The sequence below is a fragment of the Rana temporaria genome, chromosome 1 (assembly GCF_905171775.1).
Source record: "Rana temporaria chromosome 1, aRanTem1.1, whole genome shotgun sequence".
NCBI lineage: Eukaryota > Metazoa > Chordata > Amphibia > Anura > Ranidae > Rana > Rana temporaria.
This window is the reverse complement of record NC_053489.1, coordinates 23,916,269-23,929,370: the sequence shown is the minus strand read 5'-3', so window position 1 is coordinate 23,929,370 and position 13,102 is coordinate 23,916,269. Positions and strand designations below refer to the sequence as shown.

Genomic DNA, 13,102 nt, shown 5'->3' with positions numbered 1-13,102 from the left:
TCGCCCTAACTAGCTAATTTGCATACTCAACGCGGAATTCGACGGAAACGACACCTAGTGTCCGGCGGAAAAAAATGCACCTAAGATCCGACGGCGTACTAAGACGCACGCCTGTCGGATCGATCCCAGATGCCGTCGTATCTTGTTTTGTGGATACAAAACAAAGATACGACGCGGGAACTTTAATTCTTTTGTGGATCTGCCCCGTTCTCTTTCTAACTCCGTCGGAATTTCCCGATGGAAAAAGCCCGATGGGCAGGCCCGGATTTCCCACAAGGCCACTGAGGCCAGGCCTTGGGGCGGCAGGGCTCCAAGGGGCGGCAGTGGCATGAAGTCCTCCAACGCCCGGAAAAACAGTTAAGGGCGGTAAGTTATGGGGGAATCCGCTCGCTCGTTAACAAGTGATTGCGGCGATGTGGCCAAAATCACCACCCCACATACCTCTCTCTGCTGGCTCTGTCTTCGGGACTCCGTCCTCCCCCCGGCCACCGAGTCTGTCTCCTGTCCCTACTGCCGATGTACACAGTGAGAGGGGAGAGCTGTGCTCTTTCCATCTCAGCTGCGACAGGAGTTCTAGCACAGTGCTAGGACTCCTGTTTTGGAGGTGACAGGGTTAATAAAGAGAACATGTCACCTCCAATTGCTATCACACAGGAAATTGTTTTCTCCTGTGTGATAGCAAAAAAGTTAAGTGAATTTTTTTTTTTATAAAAAATAAATAAATAATAAGAAATAATAATTAAATTAATAAAATAAAAAAAGTAAAGAATAAGAAAAATAATAAGAAAATGATACAAAAATTTAAAAAAGCAAGCGACAAGCTACAAATAAATAAAAATAGAAAAAGTGATAAAAAAGTAAAAAAACAAACAAAACATATTTGAACTAACCGTGCCGCACATTCTCCATTGATTTGGGGGGGGGGGGGGGGGTTTGGTTGGCGGGGAGGGGTGTGCATTGTGGAACCTGGCCTTGGGGCGGCAGGGAGAGCAAATCCGGCCCTGCCGATGGGGCATACACACGGTCGGAATATCCGATGAAAAAATTCCGTCAGACTTTTTCCATCGTAAATTGCGATCGTGTGTACGAGGCATACGTGTAGGTGGTTGGGAAGCCAGTGACGGATTTTTGTTTTGATGATATATTTAGGATGCCCAGATCCTATAGAATTTATCAGATTTATTCTTCTGGTAGAAACGGCATCATTCAGGATACATTAAAGTATTGACTTTTTTTTAGTCCAGTCAGCAATGGTGGTTGGCTGGGGTTTCTTCCAAAAGCCCGGGATTAATATAGCACTCTTCATATAGGATTTTATGGATTGAGGTTTACAATGGAGTACACCTTCTGCTATTAAAAAATGCTGGTTGTCTTGGAATGCAGACAGCACAAAAATAGAGAAACTGACAGAGGTTTTAACCATTTCCTATCCAAAGTTAAAGGGGTTGTAAAGGTTGTTTTTTTTATTTTCTAAATAGGTTCCTTTAACCACTTAAGACCCGGACCTTTAGGCAGCTAAAGGACCCGGACAGTTTTTGCGATTCGGCACTGCGTCGCTTTAACCACTTCCGGACCGCCACATGTACATTTACGTCGGCAGAATGGCACGGACAGGCACGCTGGCGTACCTGTACTTCCCTGCCCCCCCCCCCCCGTAAATGCGGCGGTTCCCGTGGCTTCAGGAGCGATCCGGGACGAGGGCGCGGCTATTCGTTTCTAGCCGCCCCCTCGCGATCGCTCCCCGGAGCTGAAGAACGGGGAGAGCCGTATGTAAACACGGCTTCCCCGTGCTTCACTGTGGCGGCGCATCGATCGTGTCATCCCCCTTATAGGGAGACACGATCGATGACGTCAGACCTACAGCCACACCCCCCTACAGTTGTAAACACACACTAGGTGAAGCCTAACACGTTCAGCGCCCCCTGTGGTTAACTCCCAAACTGTCTGAATTTCTCACTTCCTGTTCCTCCTCAGTAAGCTTGCTCGCATCATCCGAGCCGTTCTGGCTGGGGGTTAGTCAGTGTGCTCGCCCCCTCTCTTGGGACTACATTCCTGCGGGGAAACGCTCAGCGTCTCCCCGCAGGGATGTAGTCCCAAGGGAGGGGGCGAGCACGCTGACTAGCCCACAGTGTCTCCCCGTAGGAATGTAGTCCCAAGGGAGGGGTCGGGCACGCTGACTAACCCCCTAGCCAGAACGGCTCGGATGATGGGGGCAAGCTTACTGAGGAGGAACAAGTGAGAAATTCAGACAAAGAAAAAAAAATATTTAGAAGGGAAATGGAAGGAAAAGGTAAGTGAACCAACAATGCACTAGCTTAAAGGAACCCATTTAGAAAATAAGAAACAAACCTTTACAACTCCTTTAAAAAAGTTCTGATTATACATTCACTGTAAATTTATGTAGCTGATGATGCTTTTCAATGAAAATGTTAATTCTGTGTATCTTTACCTTGCAGGTGTCCTTACATGTGATATGAACAAATTCTTCTTCGAACTTTTGTTTAGTGACCGCATCCAATGTCCTGATTGGTGACCGCTGACGAGATGGATAGCCCACCCAAACTAGCCGGAGAAACACTCATTGTCCACCACATCCCACTGGTGCACTGCCAGGTGCCCGATCGCCAGTGCTGTCTAACTTCCAAGAGGTCCCATTCCTACGGCAAGAATGACCTGGGGATTACCCGAACCACCTCTCTCCCAGAAAGGGACCTTTCTCAGTCCGACTCCCTAGTCTACAGTAGTTTGATACAAGTTTCTGACTCTACGGTGAAAGAAAGGGGAAGCAAGAAGGACAAGGAAGGGCAGGGGACCATAACTCGTAAGCGCCACAACCCATTCCTCTTGAATGATGAGGAGGAACATAGCACATCGAGCAGCAGTGACGTGGAAAAGTCATTCCATCTCCACAACAACTTAAGTGGGCTGAAATCAGGATTTCAGTTCCAAGATTTGTCCTTGCCACCTTTCCACCTTCATGATAACCCACCTGTGGTGAAGCCTTGGATATTGTCAGGAAGGTCAGGACTTGTGGATGGACAAGAAGAGAAGACGTCACCTGATTACTTACAAAAAGGCGGTAATGCCAACCAAGGTCTATCAGAGATAATCATGGAAGACCAGGCTTGGCCTAGTCATGGTGAGCCTACCTTTACTCTAGATTGGAATCAGAGCTCTGATTTGGGGAGCCAAGATTTTCAGAGAGAGTGCACGTGTACTGGTTCAGAGCCTCTTCGACACTGCCGTTGCTACAGCGCCTCAAGCCAGTCTGAAATGGACCAGCAGGTGAGCTATGTCAGCGACTCCTCCTGCAACAGTTCAGATGGCATCCTGGTTAACTTCAGCACTTTATATAACAAGATGAATGGGCACCCTAGGTCCAACATGAATTCTGGTAGTCTCTCTTGTGACTCCTCGTTTTGTAGCCACCCGGACACAGGTGCTTTTTATCTCGACCTGCAGAGCTCACCTACGGAATCCAAAATGTCCTGTGAGTCCCATGTTCAAGAAGCTTCTGGAAAGCAATGCAGGTGTACCAACCATTCATCTTCACCCGTTTTAGATGCCAACTGTAACTCTTACCACCTCAATTGCGATTTAGCCCAGTGTAATGGAGAAAGCTCAGATCTAACCTCCTGTTTGCAAAGCCAGGCCAGACTCGTGGTGGCCACTCAAAATTATTATAAGTTAGTCACTTGTGACCTGTCATCTCAGTCTTCTCCTAGCCCTCCTGGTTCTTCTATTACCAGTTGTTCAGATGATCACACCAAAGAGAGCCCAGTTCAGCCAACTGAATACTTTCTCTTTCAACAACCAGATAGTAGTTCAGACTCAAATGGCTCTAAACCTGGTATAGAAAGATCAAAATCCGACATCATTGAAGGCCAAGTTTATGTTAATGTCTCACCACCAAACTTTAACACAGGCAGGCAAAGATCCAGAAGTTATGATCGCAGCTTGGACAAGAGCCCTTCAAACCAACTGGGATCGCTGGAGCGTATGATGAGTTGTCCTGTAAAGCTAAGTGAGGGCCAAGCTCTGCTCGCCCAAGGGTCATCTCCGAAGAGAGTGACATCCTTTTTGGAATTAGCTAAAAGCAGGAAGAAAAATGGCACCAGTCCTCCTTTAAGGTCCAGTGGAGACTCTTCCCTTGAGTTCTCACCAATCCCAGAATACCATAGAGACGGTACCAGAGGTTCAGAACGTGGAGAATTTCGTAGCCACAGCCTTCCACCTATGTCCTTCTTGCATTGTATGAGTCGCACTTGTGAGGGCTGTACCAGTGATAATCTGGAGACTAAACCCACAAGTTCTAATCCAACAGCTAACACTAATCAAACCAGTAACACTAATCAAAACAGTGCCAACTTTGATGGAGGTATTGATCACATCTTGGCAATCAGTGGTCTGGATTCAGCAGAGGCTGGAATCAACTTTCTTCAAAGAGACATAAGAGCAAAAGGAGACGGTGAGTAGCCCATTGGGCATGATTTATTTTCAGCTCTTGGGTGATGTTAATGCTACTTTGGTTTTGCAATAGAAACTAGACATGTGCATTCGTTTTCATCCGAATTTCGAGGATTTTCGCATTCGTTTTACAGTAACAAACGATAACGAACGTGCAGAATCCGAAATCCAAAAGATCTGACATAAAAAATGCTTTATTTTCACTTAGTTGCAACAACAGTTCGATATAGATAGAAGATTCGACATGACGCTGACAATAGCGATCTGTGTCTATCGAATCTGCGGTCTATTGTGCCTAACCTTAACTCTATTAGTCCAAGATTATTTGACAAGAATCGACATTATAGAAACATGAAGATTCGACAGAGAGAAAATATTCGACATAGAGAGAAAAGATTCGACATAGAGAGAAAAGACTCGACATAGAGAGAAAAGACTCGACATAGAGAGAAAAGTTTCGATATAGAGAGAAAAGTTTTGACATTATAGAGACATGAAGATTCGACATAGAGAGAAAAGATTCGACATAGAGAGAAAAGACTTGACATCGAGAGAAAAGACTCGACATAGAGAGAAAAGATTCTACATAGAGAGAAAAGACTCGACATAGAGAGAAAAGACTCGACATAGAGAGAAAAGTTTCGATATAGAGAGAAAAGTTTCGACATTATAGAGACATGAAGTTTCGACATAGAGAGAAAAGATTCGACATAGAGAGAAAAGACTCGACATAGAGAGAAAAGACTCGACATAGAGAGAAAAGACTCGACATAGAGAGAAAAGACTTGACATAGAGAGAAAAGATTCGACATTATAGAGACATGAAGATTCGACATAGAGAGAAAAGACTCGACATAGAGGGAAAAGATTCGACATAGAGAGAAAAGATTCGACATAGAGAGAAAAGACTCGACATAGAGGGAAAAGATTTGACATAGAGAGAAAAGACTCGACATAGAGAGAAAAGACTCGACATAGAGAGAAAAGATTCGACATAGAGAGAAAAGACTCGACATAGAGGGAAAAGATTCGACATAGAGAGAAAAGACTCGACATAGAGAGAAAAAGATTTGACATAGAGAGAAAAGACTCGACATAGAGAGAAAAGATTTGACATAGAGAGATAAGATTCGGCATAGAGAGAAAAGATTCGACATAGAGAGAAAAGACTCGACATAGAGAGAAAAGATTCGACATAGAGAAAAGACTCGACATAGAGAGAAAAGATTCAACATAGAGAGAAAATATTCGACATAGAGAGAAAAGATTCGACATAGAGAGAAAAGACTCGACATAGAGAGAAAAGATTCGACATAGAGAGAAAAGACTCGACATAGAGAGAAAAGACTCGACATAGAGAGAAAAGACTCGACATAGAGAGAAAAGACTCGACATTATAGAGAGAAAAGACTCCACATTATAGAGAGAAAAGACTCCACATTATAGAGACATGAAGATTCGACGAAGCAGCTAAAAACATAAAAGCGGACATTTATGGTCAAATGCTCGGCCCATAGGTTATAGAAGAATTCTAATGTTGGCTGACTAGTAATAATAATTAATAAATAGAATTATTACTAGTGTCATACAACATTAAAATTCTACTATAGCTTATGGGCACAGCAGAGCACACTGTGATTGGCCAAAGCATGCAGGTCAGGTGCATGCTTTGGCCAACCATCAGATGTCAATGCGATACGATATCGCAGTGCAATATGGGGTGTTCCGCGGCACTCGAATTTGCCGTGAACTCCCCACAGTGTCTGCTATTCGGGGGAACATTGGGCCCATCCAGGGCCGTCTTTAACACAGGGCAAAAGGGCTGCCCTGGGCTCAGTCATTGTTGTGAGGCCCAAAGTAGCTACCCCGTGAGCCCCCGAGTGCCCGATAATAGTTAAGTAAATGTTATGTGTGGCCCGCGGCACTCTAATTTGCCGTGAATGCCCCATAATGTCCGCTATTCAGCGAACACCCATCCAGGGCCGTCTTTAACGCAGGGCAAAAAGGGGAAGCTGCCCTGGGCTCAGTCATTGTTGTGGGGCCCAAAGTAGCTACCCCGTGAGCCCCCGAGTGCCCTATAATAGTTAAAGAGGAGTTCCACCCAAATTTGGAACTTCCTCTCAATCCACTCCTCTCCCCCTTACATGCCACATTTGGCATGTAATTTTTTTGGGGGGGGAGTGGGGGCTTCAGCACGAGTGGGACTTCCTGTCCCACTTCCTCCTTCCTGTAGGCGACTAAGCTTAGTCGCCTTCAGGAAGTGGCTGCTGTAGGCGATCGCCTAGGACACGTCACAGGTCCTAGGCGATCTCCTGGCCAATTACACGGCGCGGCGCCGGGCCGCGCCGCTCGCGCATGCGCAGTGCCGCTCGCGCATGCGCAGTGGGTGCCCGGCCGTGAAGCCGAAAGCTGTCACGGCCGGGTGCCCACACTGAAGATGAAGACGCCGGCCGGGGAGGGGGGGAGAGGAGCGGAGCCCCGGCCGGCGCGTCGCTGGAGCAGGTAAGTGCCTGTTTATTAAAAGCCAGCAGCAACACTTTTTGTTGCTGCTGACTTTTAATAAACATACAAATGGCTGGAACTCCCCTTTAAGTAAATGTTATGTGTGGCCCGCGCCTCTGATTTGCCGTGAACGCCCCATAATATTCGCTATTCGGCGAACACCTGATGTTCGTGTCGAACTTACATTCAACTCGAACATCGGGCCCATCCAGGGCCGTCTTTAACGCAGGGCAAAAGGGGGAGCTGCCCTGGGCTCAATCATTGTTGTGGGGCCCAAAGTAGCTACCCCGTGAGCCCCCGATAATAGTTGAGAAGTGGATTTGGGAGGGCCCAAGAAAATGTTTGCCCAGGGTTTAATCAATATTGAAGACGGCACTGGGCCCATCCCTAATCAGAGACTCTAATGCTGTGTACACCCGATCGTTTTTTCCGATAAGGACTTTTTTCATTGGAAAAAATGATCGTGTGTGGGCCCCATCTGACTTTTTCCCATTGGTGTAAAAAAATAGAACATGTTTAAAAATTTTCTGATGAAAAAAAAAACGATAGGAAATTTTGATCGTCTGTGTGGAACTCCATCTGAGAAAAATCCACACATGCTCAGAATCAAGTCGACGCATGCTCGAAAGCATTTCGGCTTGTCGTAGTGTTTTACATCACCGCGTTTTGGACAGTCGGAATTTAGTCTGATAGGGCCAGATTCACAAAGGGGATTCTCCGTCGTATCTCTGTTTCTATCTATGCGACTGATTCATAGAATCAGTTACGCATAGATAGCCAGAAGATCCGACAGGTGTAATTGTTTTACACTGTCGGATCTTAGGATGCAATACTGCGGCCGCCACTGGGGGGAGTTTGCGTCGTAAACCAGCGTCGGGTATGCAAATTAGGAGTTACGGCGATCCACGACGGATTTTCGCGTTCGCTACGTCGCCGCTAGTCTAGTTTCCCGTCGCAAAGTTAGTCGTCGTTTTGGGTGCCCTAACTTTAGTCAGCAAACGTATTGCTGTCTAAAGTATGGCCGTCGTTCCCGCGTCGAAATTTAAAAATGAACGTCATTTGCGTAACACGTCCGGGAATACGGAAGTACGCTACACGCGTCGCCGTTCGGAAAAAATGACGTCACGGTGCGCAAAGCACGACGGGAATTGCGAAACTGAGCATGCGCAGTAGGTCCGGCGCGGGAGCGCGCCTAATTTAAATGGCACACGCCCATTTGAATTGGCCCGTCTTGCGCCGCAGGCTGCCAGCGTAGTTTTCATCGCAAGTGCTTTGTGAATCAGGCACTTGCGATGAAAACTTGCGGCGGTGTAACTGCAAAGGCCAGTTATCAGTGGGGGCAGCGGCCATTTGTTTGTACCACGAGTAGAATATGTAAGTAGACTGGAACAGTTTGAACAGTTATAGCCAGATTCAGGTATAGTTACGCCGACGTATCAGTAGATACGCCATCGTAACTCTGAATCCGCGCCGGCCTACATTTAAGCGTATGCTCAAACTGAGATACGCTTAAATGTTGCTAAGATACGAGCGACGTAAGTCTTCCTTCGTCGTCGTATCTTAGCTCACTATTTACGCTTGCCGCTAGGGGCGTGTACGTTGATTTAGAATATGTAAATCAGCGAGATACGCCTATTCACGAACATACGCTCGTCCATCGCAGTAAAGATACGCCGTTTACGTAAGGCGTTTTCAGGCGTAAAGATATTCCACCAAAAAGATGGCGCAGCCAATGTTAAGTATGGACGTCGGAACCGCCGTCGAATTTCACGTCGTTTGCGTAAGTCGATTCAGAATAGGGCTGGGCGTAGGTTACATTCACGTCGAAAGCATTGACTATTTGCGATGTGATTTGGAGCACGCGCACTGGGATACGACCGCGGACGGCGCATGTGCCGTTCATTCAAAACATCATTTACGTGGGGTGATGCTTTATTTACATAAAACACGCCCACCTCTTCACAATTTGAATTAGGCGCGCTTATGCCAGCACATTTACGGTACGCCGCCGTAACTTAGGACGCAAGTGCTTTGTGAATACAGCACTTGCCTCTCTAATTTGCGGCGGCGTAGCGTAAATTACATACGCTACGCCCGCACAACTTTACGCCGCCGTACGTGAATCTGGCCATTAGTTTACCAGTGGAAACGCCTAGTGCATTACCTTAGACACCGTAAAAAAATATTTTTATTAAAAAAACGCCAAAAGCATACTCACAAACATAAAAGCATAAAACGCATGTCATTTACCACTCCGGTATACCACTGCCCTAAGCCTGTGGAGCCAAACGCTGGGTTTTTGCACGCGTTCGAGAAACGCTTCGGTATAACTGGATACTAACAGTCTCGTGTAGGGTGCCCACGTGTCCCGGATTGCCCGGGACTGTCCCGCAATTGACATGTCTGTCCCGGGTCCCGGGCACCTTCATTCCGGGACAATACAATATCCCGGAATGAAATAGAGGACACAGCCACCCCCTACTAACTAGTAACTACATTTCTAGAACTGGTTGCTAGGGCCAGCGCTGCCTGGCATCTTGCAACCAGTGACAATTTACAGTCCCGGAATTCCTGGAGGAGCACAACCCCCCCCCTCCGCTTGTGATTGGAGAAATCATAAATCCCGCCTCTTGTGTCCAATCCCTGTGCTGTGATTCGTTACAGCACAAGCTGATTTTTGGGAAGGGTGTCCCTGAATGGTAGTTTGGAAATGTGGTCACCCTAGCCTGCGCCTAGTGCAGCACTGCTGTCCCCACCCACCTCGGCACCTCCTCCTTCTCTGGCACTCAGCGGCAAACAGCAGGGACCGGTGTGATCTTCACTCTCCAGATAGTGACGCCACTCCTTTCCTTCTACGCACGTGGCTCATGCAGAGGGAGTGACAGCGGCACTGCATCTGGTGGCAGGCTATGGGTGGCAAGCGCCACTGCATCTGGTGGCAAGCTATGGGTGGCAAGCGGCACTGCATCTGGTGGCAGGCTATGGGTGGCAAGCGGCACTGCATCTGGCGGCAGGCTATGGGTGGCAAGCGGCACTGCATCTGGTGGCAGGCTATGGGTGGCATGCGGCACTGCATCTGGTGGCAGGCTATGAGTGGCAAGCGGCACTGCATCTGGTGGCAAACTATGGGTGGCAAGCGGCACTACATCTGGTGGCAGGCTATGGGTGGCAAGCAGCACTGCATCTGGTGGCAGGCTATGGGTGGCAAGCGGCACTTTATCTGGTGGCAGGCTATGGGTGGCAAGCGGCACTGCATCTGGTGGCAGGCTATGGGTGGCAAGCGGCACTAGATCTGGTGGCAGGCTATGGGTGGCAAGCAGCACTGCATCTGGTGGCAGGCTATGGGTGGCAAGCGGCACTGCATCTGGTGGCAGGCTATGTGGCAAGCGGCACTAGATCTGGTGGCAGGCTATGGGTGGCAAGCGGCACTGCATCTGGTAGCAGGCTATGGGTGGCAAGCGGCACTGCATCTGGCGGCAGGCTATGGGTGGCAAGCAGCACTGCATCTGGTGGCAGGCTATGGGTGGCAAGCGGCACTGCATCTGGTGGCAGGCTATGGGTGGCAAGCGGCACTGCATCTGGTGGCAGTCTATGGGTGGCAAGCGGCACTACATCTGGTGGCAGGCTATGGGTGGCAAGCGGCACTGCATCTGGTGGCAGGCTATGGGTGGCAAGCGGCACTGCATCTGGTGGCAGGCTATGGGTGGCAAGCGGCACTGCATCTGGTGGCAGGCTATGGGTGGCAAGCGGCACTGCATCTGGTGGCAGGCTATGGGTGGCAAGCGGCACTGCATCTGGTGGCAGGCTATGGGTGGCAAGCGGCACTGCATCTGGTGGCAGGCTATGGGTGGCAAGCAGCACTGCATCTGGTGGCAAGCGGCACATTCACCCGACAAATAACCCACCGCCAAATTCTCCATCAAATCCCGAGACTACATTAGCCCCCCCCCCCTCATCTTTTTTTGTGTGTCCCTCAATGGCAGTTTGGAAATGTGGTCACCCATGCAATGTGTCTCCAATCTATATCATGTCACCAGTCTTCAACAACTCCTTTGGCATGTCAAACATGGCCGCTTCCCATAGAGTCAAACTGAGTAAATGTTATGTGTGGCCCTTTGGTGGTGTCAGGGGCCACACTTATCTCAAGCATGCGTCTTCCTATAACCTATAGATAGAAGAGGGATTTGCCTTCTTGCAATAATTAGACATGATAATCGGCGCCCATTGTCCGTCCGCCGGTCCTGTCTACAGCCTATATTTCCCATGGACGGCGCACAGACGCTCCATGGAATTTCGCACACACAGGCGATGAGTCAGGCAGCTGCTGCTCACTCGGTGTCTAGTAGATTCCAGAGATGTATAAATAGAGGCTGCGGATCCTCTCTGTCATCAGACAGCTGTCGGTGACCCCCCCACCCCCCACCCCCCGATACTCACCATCAATGACAGCTCACTGTAACATGTGCCTGTGTATAATATTCTCTCTGCTACCCGCGCCTGTTCTGCCATTTCGCTCCTACATGTAAAAATCTGCATTGTTTTTGTTAGAAAATTACTCAGAACCCCCAAACATTATATATATATTTTTAGCAGAGACCCCAGGGAATAAAATGGTGGTCGTTGCAACTTTTAACAGTAAAGTTAGCCCAATTTTTTTTGCATAATGTGAAAAATGATGTGAGACAGAGTAAAAAGACACCCAACATGTCATGCTTTGAAGTTGTGCACACTCGAGGAATGGCGCTTTACAGTTTACCTGTTTGGAGTTGAGCCTCATACACACGATTGGATTATCCAACGGGAATTGTGTGATGACGGGCTGTTGTCGGAAAATCCGACCGTTTGTACGCTCCATCGGACAATTGTTGTCGGATTTTCCGACGACAAATGTGGGATAGCATGCTATAAAATTGTCTACCAACAAATGTCTGTTGTCAGATTTTCCGATCGTGTTACCTTACTTTTACAATCCCTTTAAGTGCTTAATTACAGTGTTTGTAAATCCAACGGATTTACTGGCTGTTAAGGAGGACCTGATTCCTGATTGGCTGGGAGGAGAATCAGGAAGACAATAGCGAATATTCATTTAGGAGGAATTGTGCCCCATCATTGGGAGGAATTCTGCCCCATCATTGGTGTCATTGGGAGGAATTCTGCCCCATCATTGGGAGGAATTCTGCCCCATCATTGGGAGGAATTCTGCCCCATCATTGGTGCCAATGAATAAAAAAAGCACCCCAAGGGCCGGATAAAATCAAGCAAAGGGCCACACCTGGCCCCCGGGCCGCAGTTTGGAGACCACTGCCATAGACTGACACTAGTAGGACGGCTCGGATTGCATGGTGTGTAATTACACGGGAGATTGGGCTATTAATATCTTTGTGTTTCTGGTCTCCCGTGTGGCAGCTGTGATTGGCTCGCGGCAGTGAGTGCGCCTTTGTGTCTGTGTGTTATTTTTGCTTGTGTTATACTTGTATTGTGCAATGACAGTTGCTGGGTAACATGGGATCCCCGAGAGGCGATGCATGCAGATATATTATTCACGTCCCCCCCCCCCCCCCGATACATGTTCTATTGCAATCTATGGAAATCTACAGTACATCAAAACGCGCGAGACATGTGCAATTAAATTCGGCCGAATTTTGCATCTTTCAGGCATCCGAATGTCCGAAGAAAATAAAAACGAATACGAAAGAAATTATAACAAAATAAGACAAATACATTTTTCTTGATTCGTTAAAGGTAGAATTTTTTCATTAGATCTTTAACCACTTAAGCCCCGGACCAATATGCAGCCTAAAGACCCAAGGTGTTTTTACAGTTCGGGACTGCGTCGCTTTAACAGACAATTGCGCGGTCATGCGACGTGGCCCCCAAACAAAATTGGCGTCCTTTTTTTCCCCACAAATAGAGCTTTCCTTTGGTGGTATTTGATCACCTCTGCGGTTTTTATTTTTTGCGCTATAAACAAAAATAAAGCGACAATTTTGAAAAAAATGCAATATTTTTTACTTTTTGTTATAATAAATATCCCCAAAAAACATATATAACAATTAGTTTTTCCCTCAGTTTAGGGCGATACGTATTATTCTACCTATTTTTAGTTAAAAAAATCGCAATAAGCGTTTATCGA

At 47.6% G+C, this 13,102-nt stretch overlaps 1 protein-coding gene across 4 annotated transcripts in view; it reads left to right on the top strand.

Annotated features, from left to right (window-relative positions):
* Window positions 1-13,102, top strand: part of RUSC2 (RUN and SH3 domain containing 2) — a 121,073-nt gene that overhangs the window by 36,332 nt on the left and 71,639 nt on the right. For all 4 annotated transcript variants that reach the window (XM_040336012.1, XM_040336011.1, XM_040336009.1 and 1 more), the window contains exon 2: window positions 2,457-4,468. In XM_040336012.1, the coding sequence (XP_040191946.1) occupies window positions 2,545-4,468 (1,924 nt within the window). In that variant the 5' untranslated portion in view covers window positions 2,457-2,544. The remainder of the gene's footprint in view (window positions 1-2,456; window positions 4,469-13,102) is intronic.